General features: G+C 47.4%; 1 protein-coding gene across 2 annotated transcripts; it reads right to left on the bottom strand.

Moving 5' to 3' along the window:
* Positions 1-957: 957 nt before the first annotated feature.
* LOC126541700 (inter-alpha-trypsin inhibitor-like) lies at positions 958-6,820 on the bottom strand. Of its 2 annotated transcripts, XM_055076861.2 has the most exons (4): positions 6,479-6,817; positions 6,029-6,208; positions 2,660-2,689; positions 958-1,194 (listed from the first exon to the last, which is right to left on the bottom strand). In XM_055076861.2, exons 1-4 carry the CDS (start codon positions 6,744-6,746, stop codon positions 965-967), a joined length of 708 nt encoding a protein of 235 aa, XP_054932836.1. In that variant the 5' UTR covers positions 6,747-6,817; the 3' UTR covers positions 958-964. The 2 variants fall into 2 exon arrangements, with proteins under 2 accessions (XP_054932836.1, XP_050044545.1); XM_050188588.3 differs by lacking the exon at positions 2,660-2,689 and having other exon boundaries at positions 6,479-6,820.
* Between the last annotated feature and the right edge of the window lie 4,795 nt (positions 6,821-11,615).

Raw genomic sequence — 11,615 nt, 5'->3', positions numbered from 1 at the left:
GCGAGGAAAGCGCACGCTACGAGTGGTAATCAGCACGTCGAAATAAGGAAGGTGGTTGTGCTTGCGTGGCGCAGAGAGAGAGACGTGATAAGACGTCGATAGCTCACGCTGCCTGCGCTTCTCAAGCGCTCAGTTGCAGTTTTGCAGCGAGAAATTGAAAAACTTTCTGGGCTGCGGGGAATAGAAGGACCTCTCGCGCGATTTGAAAACTGATATGAGGTCACTTATAGTCGGTATGGCTACAAACTTTCCATTTTCAGTAGCCACGTAACTGCACTAACTTAATAGATAACTTAGTGTGTTGAAACAATTAGAGCGAGAAAGCTTAAACGCGTAACCTCGGGCACGTCACGAGCTGCGCGTGGAATCCGTTTTCTAAAAGACTGCATTTTTAACTTGAGTGCTCCATTTCTAGCAATTTTTGGCAGTCTTGAAATAAGGTTTCTAAAGTATGTAAGGGCAGGAACTATTACCCTGACGTGATTACTTAATTCCTCCATTTGTTACTATATTTTTCTGCATGAATATAAATGTAGTTTAATGTATGCACTTCCTGATCTTCGAACACAAATATGAAAGTTCCCACTTGTGTTGCTTTTAAGATGAACACGTTTCAAGGCAGATCTTGCCGAAAGTATTGAACACTATAAGTACAGATTCTGTTTGCGCGATATAGCTGCCTTGATTAACATTTATTTTTCTATTTCTCTGCATTGTTCTAAATTATAATTTCCGTAAATCTGCACTTTAATGTCAGCCTTTTTGTCAGTAGGCCTAACGCTGTCCAGTGCGTTATTAAATGAGCAAGTCACACTATTGGACTCAACCAGCGGGAACATCGAGGCGAACCCATGATGGAGCCTCGATTACAGCTTCATTAGCCCATTAGTTTGTTCATAGGTGCGAGTTGCGTATGTGTCATTTGTTTCATTTGATCAACTTGAAAAAACCCCGCACTGGCAGTCTATACGCCACTGTTTAATCTGTCGTTTTCAGTGAGCGGAGAATCGAGTGAACAGGCCACGCGGCAGTCACGCCGGGTGTGGAAGTTGTTGCCGTTGGTATCGCAGCCTCCCCAGAGGAAGCGGTCGCACATGAGGGTGCGGTAGTTGAAGAACCAGCGCCGGTGGATGGCCTTGCAATTACCTCGTCGAGGGCGCCGATAGCAGATGGCGTTGCGCCGGCCAGGCCCGTCTGCGTGTGATTGATTGATTGATTGATTGATTGATTGATTGATTGATTGATTGATTGATTGATTGATTGATTGATTGATTGATTGATTGATTGATTGATTGATTGATTGATTGATTGATTGCCCTCGTGTGCCGGCGTCCGTGTCGTAAGGCTGCTCGGAAGCGCGCTTTGTACAATAATAATGGCTGTCGCACGAAAATTAAATCGCGCAAGACAACACTTGATTCCCCCGCCGTGTTGTTTTAGCAGCTGTAGTGCACCGTTGTTTGAGCACGACGTCGCCCGACTTCTGTAATCGGCCGTGGCGGCAGCGATCGGAAGGTTGCGGAATGTAAACACTCCCACGTTCCAACAATATCAAGGCACTTTACCATGAGCTCGTGCTATAATCCCGAGCCCTCTCCCCAATGGAGACTCTCATAGCTTTGGGTCTTTAAAACCAATCGTTGAATCCCTACTTTTGCAAAAAAAACACCAAAAAGCCACTTTCAGCAAGAACACGACTTCTGCAAAAAATAATAAATAACGCTATTTCTCAACAACACGGAAAGGCTCATTACGATCGTTTCTGTATTGAACGTTCAAGTATTCAATAAGAATAAGCTGATTGGTTTTGGCATATCAGAGAGTAGGATTCCGCAGTAGAACGCAAGATTTAACTATTCTCTGTTGTTCATCATTAAGTTATACTGCCTCAAAGATGTGACTGAAAGCCCCGTAATTGCCGCAATAATATTTTAGCATAGCTTTAACAATCTGCCACTATATACCGCATCCTCCAACTGCCCACATGCACGATAAACCTTATGCATGCGAAGTCGCCTGCAGGGAGTATCCATCCGTAGAACTGCTTGCATGCTGCTGGCGCAACGCACCCCCGAGTTCACCCCCTCCTACTGTTTGCATGCAACTTTATTTGGTTCGAGGGTCGAAACCGCTGCCTCTCTCCACTGACAGCAAGTGATAGTGAATGCAAGAAACTGCAAACGTGCCGACTGTTGACATGGCGCTTCGAACTGTACAGAGGGACGATCAGTCAAAACCGTACCAGAACTTGGTACAAGAAAGCACCAAGAGGTGGCGGCACCTGCCTGCACAACCGTCTAAATGGTTTATGCCACCCTTCGCCTCAATGCGCGTCTCTTATGTGGTGAAGTATATCGATACCTTACGCTGTGTTTTTAAGTTGAACTTATTGAGCTTTTGCATTACGAACTGAACAAAAGAAAATATTTAAAGTACAATGCCTTTCGACCAATGAACAGCTTAATTTTATATACATCAATGGCGAGATTTCTGAATATGAAAACATCCAGCATTTGCACATGCCATTCGAGCAGCAAATCAGTCAGCAATGTGGTATTTTGCATATTAACTGTGACGTGTTCACTTGAGGTTGCTATTCCTGTCGCAGTGCACTAGCTACTGATTTCTATAATAGCCAGGGTGTGCGGACTGCACTTGCCTTTAGGTCTTGGCAGAGGTATTCCCGAGTCTGGAAAAAGAGAGGTCGAGAAAGAGGGATGCTTTGAAATGCAAATGACTGAAAATTAACTTTGGCCAGCGAATAAAAGCTTGCATAATTATCATCAAAAGTGCAATCTGACTCGTTGGCACCAAACAGCAGCCTAGGTTGCCGAGATGATTCACGTGCCAAATCTAAATTAGGTTATGAGAGACGGCGTAGCCGAAGGATCCCACTCCGGATTACCTTTGAGCGCCTGCTATTGTAAACTTCGAGCTCAATAAAAAAAATAGGAATAACTGTCACCCAACTGAGGGCAGCATGAAACTACAAAGGTATACTTCAAATTATAGCTTCACGCTACTCCCACGGGGATTACAATAGGTGGTGTCCAAATCCAGCCCTCTGCGATCGCTTCCTCGGAGAAACAGAAACATGCCTCGAAGGCTATGCTATTACGGGCTGCATGCGCCGGCATTCATTGCAGAAGCCGGAAGAACGTCACGGCTGCCATGTTTTTAACACCCATCTATAATTATTTTTCATGAAACTCACTGCACCTTATGGATTTTGGGAGAGCTGGCGTTTTTCTAAATAGACGATCGCTTTAGTCGCTTTTCTTGAAACACGTTTGGATAATGATATCGCCTAACTTTATTTTTTTACGAACTAATTCTTACCCCTATATTTGCAGTGCCGTAGCAGTTCCGCTGGTCCAAGTGGATATGAATAGGATATGAAGAGACAAATCGAGATATTCAACTATAGCTACTTACAAAGTTATTTATACTCATTTGTTTTGAAAAACCAACAAACTTGTTATTGTGTTCTTAGCACCATTATGATCACAGAGCGAACGCATTGATTTTCTTACACATTTATGTGCACCGAGACTTTTTGTATTTCTTTTTCCAAGCATTGGTTTCATTTCAAACAAATACATGTCCACGTGATATGGTTTCTAAATGATGCTAGAACTACTGTGAATAAGTAAACTTAAGAAATAAAAAATATTTCCTATAGAGCACATACGGCATTTCCAGAATTCAAGCCTAGCAATAATGAATTAAGTCATGTTCATTCACCACCAGAAATTCTTATATCCGTCCTCCGCAAACAGGCGATAAAATATACAGTGGTGTTCCATAGTGTAGCCCTCCGGAGAGCGAGAGCATAGTGTAGCCCTTACACTGCAGCTCTGCCTCCTCCTTCTAGAATTTGTCGACGGATCAAATACATTCATAACAACTGCCTTGCCGCTGCCGAAGACGCTGCAAACGAATTCTTGTACGCTACGCACTGTAAAGACAAGTCAAATATGTATTTTTTCATAAAAGAATGTACTTGTATGTCCCAAAGACTGCGCCCGAAATAACTTATATCAATTCTTCCATGTTTTGTCTATTTAGTAACTAAACAAAATAGCACACGAACTTAAGAAATATATCAGTTTGAAACCAGCAAAGTAGCGCATGCCGTTGATATGAAAAATGTAAAGGTACCGAAATGAACAAGTGGAGGACAAATATTTTAATGATACTTTGTCATTCAAGAACTTTGTTTACATTTCTGTACATATGCAGTGACAAGGGGAAAATCTCAATGACGCTGTCCTTTGTTACAATGTATTGCGCAGGAGCCGCTGTCAACCGTCGTGTATTGTAATTGCACCGAAATTGTAGTCGCAACAGGGAGTGCATATAAAAAGCAAGAGTAATGCAAAATATGCGAGCGCGAGTCAAATGAAAGTCCAATGCGAATATATGACAAACTGGGTACTTTATTTAAAAGTAGTCTCCACGAGCATTTACACATTTGTCTCACTGACTAACGAGTCGCGTGACTCCCGTATCGTAAAACTCCTTCGGTTGCTGCTTCAAAAAGACTGTAACTGACTGTTTCAAATCATCGTCCGACACGAATCTGGCTGCTGTGAGCTTTTTTTTTTTTTTTTTTTTTTTTCAGATGCAATGCGACAGGTGTGGGCTGTATGGCGGATGTTTCAACGTTTCCCACTTGAACATTGCCAGTTTTTTATTAGCCACATCAGTGACTTGGGGACGGGCATTGTCGTGGATTAAGAAGACCCCACTCCTCAATTTTCCACGTCGTTTGTTCTTGATTGCGACACGCAGCCAATCCGGCGTTTCGCAGTATACTTTCGTAACCGATTGATAGTCTCTCCAGGTTTAGCAAATTCGATCAGTGATGGCTCCTGACAATCGAAAAAGACAAGTCAACAACACCTTTCCGGCGGAAATGATGGCCTTTGCTTTCTTTAGGGGTGGGGGGGGGATGAATTCAAATGTTTCCACTGTGAGCTTTTCCGTCGTGTTTCAGGCTCGTAGTAGTGGCACCATGATTCGTCCCGGGTCACAATTGCAGACAAAAAGTCGTCACCCTCATCACGATACCGGTTTAGATGAGTCAAGGCAGCGCCGAACCTCCCCGTCTTCTGGCGGTGGTCAAAAATCTTGGTCATCCATTGCGCACACGAGAGCCGATAACCGATATGTTCATGAATTATGGTGTGAGCCACACCGTGACTGATGTTCACACGCGCTGCCAATTCATCGATGATTATCCTCCGTTCGTGTCTATCAGCTCATCAGCGTTTGCAATTGTGTTAAGGGTGATTGCATGGTGGCTTTGGCCCGGTCTTGTATCGTCTTCGTCCTTCTTTGAACCGTTTGCTCTAACCCTTCACAGTGGCCAATGAAATGCAATGTTCAACGTACACAGCAGCCATACGGGAAACACCTTTTGGGAAACACCTTCAGCTATCAGAAATATCATGACACCATGCTGTTCAACATTTGGAGTGTCTATTATGTCACGCAGCCATATTCAACCCAGTCTACGAGAGCATCAAAGAACCTTTATCATCACACCTGCGTGCCCCTTTTGTACATGAGAGATGCCTGTGTGCTACGTGCATGCCTCGCAGATAATTAAGCGAACCATTATTGCGTGGGCTGGGTAGGCTCCCTTTCATTTGGCTCGCCCTCGTATGCTAGAAATACGAAGATACAATAGAATATACAAATGAGAAGATACATCTTGATAAAGGGCATAAAAGTGTCACTGGAAAGAAAGTTCACTGCACGTATACACAAACCTCGCAACAAGATATTTAAATATACGTATAAGTCTCCAATAAATCTACGTATCTATAAGCCCTATAAGCCCTATAATCCCCCCCGCCCCTGGGCTGCACGTATAGATTTCTCCGGCACACAGTATGGAACATCAGTGCATCCAATTCGCATCAGACCTCCCGGTTGGCTTCAAATGCCCTTTCATCAGAATCAGCAGAGCAGGGCAGCGCCAGTAAGGAGCAGCACCCGGTCGCCATAATGAGGTACTCACGCTGGCACTCCTTCTCGCAGTCCTCGCGGTTCTCGAAGTTGTTCGCGTTCTCGGCGCACCCGAGCCAGAAGAACTCCTGGCACTGGTGGCTGGTGGCGTTGTAGAAGAAACGGCCGTGCAGATGGTCGCACGAGCCTCGCTCCAGAGGCTGAAGACACTCGGGCTCGAGAGCGCCGCATGCTGCGACCGCGGCAAGACTGGTCAGGGTTCAGTTGGCGGTCAACTCGCGGGTATGGACACCTGCTACGGTCATCTTGGTACGGACATTAGAGCACCCGCGGTTACGCCATGAAGATCACACTTACAGAAGTTATTATTCCTTAGAGCAGCTCTACCTTCTTTATTTCTGTTACCGCTACAGTCCGGCCCGACAGTACAGTGTAAGGATTCAAGAAGAAACATATCAGCTTTCAGTGAATGCCATGCTTATCAAGGAAGGGTACAGCTCACCAGTCACAAGCGCGGCGACAGCGGTCAGCCAAAGCGTAGCGCCGCAGCAGTGCGAACCACGCAGCGGCATCGCCGTACAAGCTGATCGAGCCTCGCTTAAAGCTGCCTTTGTTCGGCGTGCTCCAGAGTTACTGCTCCTCGCGCGGATCGGTGCCGCGTGCGAAACCACCCTGGTCGTAAACATATCGTCTGCTCGCCGCGACTCGCCCGACGGACAATGTGCCGTTTCGTTCCTACCAGTGCAGCACACGGAGCCGGAAGCCGTCATACCGTGCCTAGAGCGCGGCTTCGACTTCTCTCGAACAATTCCAGCTTATCCAGCCATCCGTGGATAGGATACACAGATATAGAGCGCTTTAGCTTACCGCGAACTGTAATACAGCGATAAGCGCTTCAGCGAAGCGCCTTCCGCGCATGCGTGGCTGATCGTGCGTATTTGTCAGTTCGAGGCAACCGTACTAGCTTGCGGATGGCGGTGAACTAGAATCACATTATTCATTTGCCGTTTTGGCAGCAATGCCTGTGGCACTTAATTCAACGTCCGGCCAGCTTGCCTGGAACGAAACTCCAAGACAGGCTGCTCCTATTCTTGTAGTGATGGCTTTTCAGGGTTCGCGAATGTGCTACGCTTCAGCTGTATAAGTTCACGCGATATACAGCAAGTAAAACCACCGGTTAGAGTTGAGCCATGAGTGCTGTCAACGTGCGAGATAAAACGTTTCGCGGTCTCCTGTCACTGCTCTTCAAATTACGCGCGCTGCTAGAAGTGGGAAAAAAAGAAGGAAAACACTTTCATTGCCAAGTTATTCACTCAGACGACCTTAAAGTGGCTTTTTTTTTATATTGCTTTAGCACCGTTGAGTTAATGAAACGTTGAATGTGCTCAGTCGTTATTGAATTCCTAACGTGAATAGTAGCATTATTTATCGCTTTATGGCGCCACCAGCGAACTCTTTAAGGCTGTGTTCTGTTGGTTCTGTAGTATCAACTGCGTGCTGTTGTCAGTGCGCCGTCGGGTAGTGTTGGTGTTGCCTTCGCGATTAACCAGCGCGGTAATAGCGAATTAGCGATACTTTTATTCTCCAAAGTCATGCCTGAAGGGCTGTGCGCAAGTCGACGTCCTGCAGCTGTGTTAGGAGTTTTCTTAAGTGGTTCGACAGGCGCTACTGGTGCGGGCATATGCATTGCGCTGCCGGCAACATGCACACTGACAGCGCAAGGTCTGTGTGCGTTTCGTGTTTACGTATTAATGTATCACTCTATGTCATCCATTAACTCACACCATTTCGAGTCTTCTAAACCGGTACATGGGCGCTTGGCAACGGAATGTACAAGCCCCATTTCACTTGCTGTTATGCACCACACGCAACCAGCTCACTCGCTTATTTATTTATTAAATTTTATTTGTCTCTTTATTGCGCTATAGTGGTACTCCTCCATCATCAGCGTTGTGTTCCCTGTCTCGTACTGACCTTGGACGACATAAACGCAGGTTTCATTCTGCAAAGCAGTCTCGCTTCGCGATTAATCCCGACAGCACCGTCGCACTGTCCGCGTTGAGGTCGAGGACCCGCCACGGTTTATTTGGACGCGGGAACTGACGGCTGGGTCAGCTGTAAGGGGAATTTCTGGAAGAATTTGGCATCCCAGTAAATAATTTTCCAATGAGCATTTCTTGCGCAATACGGAAGGAAGCTGCGCGAAATCTTAACGCATTCTGTGAAAGTTCGAAGACGGGACATCTCGAAATTCAGGATTTTTACTGCGCGGGCATGCCTCGCGCACTTACCGGTTTTCATTCCGCAATAAAATGTGCATTAGAGCGATGAATGAAAAGTTGGCTCACAAATCTTGGCGAGTTATCATTGAGTCGCTCGTATTTACGGATGCGACCGCCACCAGATGCGCTGCCGAAAAAGGAAAAGCGCCCATTCATCTCAGTTGTCTTTATGAATTGGGCTCTTTTCATTGAAAGCACGGACATAGAGAATAACTGAAATTAAATTGTGAGGCACGCTATAGTGGAAGGCTCCGAATTAATTGTGACTACGTCGGTGTCTTTAACGTGCCCCCTATGCTCGGGTGTCTTTGTATGCCCCTCCGATCGGGATGCCGCCATCGCGATTGAACCCGGGACCTGGCGAGCTCTTCAGCACGACGCCACAGCCGCTGGGCCATCGCGTTGGGTCGGCATGGTGAAAACCAGAGGCCGTCATTCGTGGTCTTCATTTTCACTTCCCATTATTTTCGCCTCCCAATCCGCCGTTATGACCCTTATCGCCTGGATGGGTCACTCGGGGCGACCGGCGATAATAACAAGCAAGGAAATGAATCGTTACAGATTACCGCCACAAAAGGCCCGTGTTTCGTAACGTAACGTTCCACATCGCTTTCGATTCTTCTTACGATGTGCGACGCCGAAGTAGATCGTTACAAAACAACGGCCTGCGCTTTCACTATTTGGGCTGTGCTGACGGTGGTTACCGGTGACGTTGCAGTCTTTTTGTCACTGCTTTTTGCCCTCTGGATTCCCTGCGTCATCGTCTGAACAAGCTGTAGTCGCTGCAACGATAACCACGTCGCAGCTCGTGCAAGTTCGTTCTTTTAAATCACGTTCTGAAAAAAAAAATGAATACAAGTTACATGTTTCACGTCAGTGGCCATAGAAGTGTATTTGGAGGACCGAAGCTTGTATGGGCTTGCCGAAGCACTCGGATATAACGGCCTTTTGCCCTTAATCTTCCACATATCTTACTCTGCGGGGCAGTGTAAATTAGGATCAGTCTAAGGACCCGCCGCTGTGGCTTAGCGGCTATATGGTGTCGCGCTGTTATAAGTGCGAGGTTGCGGAATCGAATACAGGCCACGGCCTCGGCTGCGTTTCGATGGGGACGAAAGGCAAACAACGCCCGTGTCCCGCGCACTGGGGGCACGTTAAGAATCCCCTGGGGATCAAAATTAATCCGCATTCCCCACTACGGAATGCCTACATATCAAATCGTGGTTTTGTTACGTAAAACTCCAGAATTTATTAACTCAGACTAATGATTTTGCGATGTTTTATCTTTAAAAACAAGATCCCTTTCAAACACGCGGATTCGTCGAGCTGGCGCTAGAGATTGCCGCGACTTTTTGGGCACTATATTAGCTATTGCTATTCGTGCTCCTGGACGACAGTCCTTTTAGAAGTACTACCATACTCGAAAGTTAATCGTTCATTGTCAATAGAATTTGAGAACACAATGGCGCGCGTCCGGCTTCCGGCCGAAATTCCGATGAGGCCGGAATGCGAAAGCCCCTTTGTACTTCATTCATAAGCGCACTTAAAGAACTCCCGAGCGATAAATATCTGGAACTCCCAATTACGACGAACCTTTTAATTTTCACCGCTCTAGTGCTGCTTTGGGACGTCAACTAATCAATATGAGATAAACTCTGGTCAAACCTTTAGCCGCAGAAGAAGCACGTAATATCTGCGTGTAGATTTAAGCAAAAGGTTTAAACGCCGGTGGCTCGTTTCTTCTAGAGCATTACATTTGACATCCGACATTCGCAAATGCGAGCGATGGTAGATACGAGAGTGAACGTCGCCTTTACTTCACGGGTTTAGATGCTCCGGAATGCGTTGCGAAAGCCGAGGTGTTCGTCTGCGGCTTTTTGCCGTTACCGCCTCGCTACAGACAGGCTGTGGTCAAATGTAGCCCACTTTTTTTTTTTTTTAGGCGAATAGTTTACCTTCGCTCTTTCGCCCGTTTTCACGGCGGTTGGACTTTGACCGCCCATACGATGGCGCCGTTGAATAAGGCCCGTGCTCTCGGGCAAACGAGCTGCGCGACGCACTTGCTGTCACGCGATAGCTTTGAGCCGGTTTAGAGGGTTGAAACACGGTGGTAGACTAGGGTTTAGACGATGTGGTGGGGGCGCTCGGGAAAGACAGCTCTTCGCCCACTGCCTTCTCTCCCTTATGGCGGCTGCTGAAGTGAGTCTCCCACGCCAGCGCTCGCGCCGTAGGAGACAATACACACGTGGCGAATCGGCTTGTAGTGCCCTCTTTCGATTGGGAAGGCTTGCAGAATTAGCAAGCATGAAGACCCATTCACACCGGCGACTGACAGCGGTCGCGCGACCAAGTTGGTCGCAAATGGTCGCTCTGCAGGAAAAGCGACTATTCTGGACCAGTCGCTCGCTGCTCCATTTTTCAGTCGCGCGACCGTGGTCGCAAAGCTGATAAACCAATCAGCGGCGCGCCGAAAGTTACGTTAGCATGTTTTTTTTTTTCATCCGGCGTCCTTCTGCGTCGCACCAAAGTCCACGCCGCCATGGCAGACTATAAACGAATGCAATTGGTTCCTTGCCTCATGATGCTTGGCCGTGTTACGATCGGCCTGCGGGGGTGGCGTCCTTCGGAGAAGCGACTTTCGAACCCTTCCCGGCCCGCTGCGACATGTCGCTTCGGAGAACTGGCGACGCCAGCAAAGTTAACCGACTATGCACCTCCTTCGGAGAGTTGGCGACGCCAGCAAGGCTAGCCACGTTCGGCGGACCGAGTATTGTTACTTGATTCGCTGTCGCCTTCACGGTTTACTTGGAGCAAGAGAGCTCCTGGAAAATGATGTTTTGCGGTGCGTTTTCACGGGTGTTGCGTACTCCAGGGTAGCGTATCGTACTGCTGCCGAGTTGTAGCGACGCCTGCCTATCGAAGCTCGACCGACGTTACTATTGGGTAGCGTGGTGTTGTCGGCGGGCTGCAGGCATCCGGTAGACCATGGCGACCAAGCGGGGACGAGACGATTTCTAGTGCGAAACTTGCACGGTTTATTGAAAGGTTGATGAAAGATGATGAGAAGAGATTGAAGTGATCTAAAAAGTACATTTCGGTGCCCCTTAAATAGGCTCTCTACAATCGTGGGAAGGATCCATCTTCCGTCGACGTCACGTGACCTGCACAGAGTCTGATTCGCGGAAAGAGGGCCCCTCCTCCTCTGGTCATACCGAGCCTCTGGTTATACCGAGCCTGCTGCAAGGAGGAGGGCGTCCCGCCTCCGGTTATACCAGGCCTCAGGTCCAGGAATTGCAGACGCTTGTCCTTCTCTTTTGGGCGTTGCTGGTTCGCGGAAGCTCCCCTGTAGAGCTTGAC

Source organism: Dermacentor andersoni, chromosome 2 (genome assembly GCF_023375885.2).
Source record: "Dermacentor andersoni chromosome 2, qqDerAnde1_hic_scaffold, whole genome shotgun sequence".
Classification (NCBI taxonomy): Eukaryota; Metazoa; Arthropoda; class Arachnida; order Ixodida; family Ixodidae; genus Dermacentor; species Dermacentor andersoni.
This window is presented reverse-complemented; position numbering and strand designations above follow the sequence as displayed.

What these genes read in the sequence shown, in the direction of transcription:
- LOC126541700 (XM_055076861.2), bottom strand. Translation starts at nt 6,746, where the DNA reads ATGACGGCTTCCGGCTCCGTGTGCTGCACTGGTAGGAACGAAACGGCA. An exon ending in CTGCGAGAAGGAGTGCCAGC is followed by an intron (nt 2,690 to 6,028) that starts GTGAGTACCTCA and finishes CTCTTTTTCCAG; the next exon opens with ACTCGGGAATACCTCTGCCA. An exon ending in ACCTCTGCCAAGACCTAAAG is followed by an intron (nt 1,195 to 2,659) that starts GCAAGTGCAGTC and finishes AATCACACGCAG; the next exon opens with ACGGGCCTGGCCGGCGCAAC.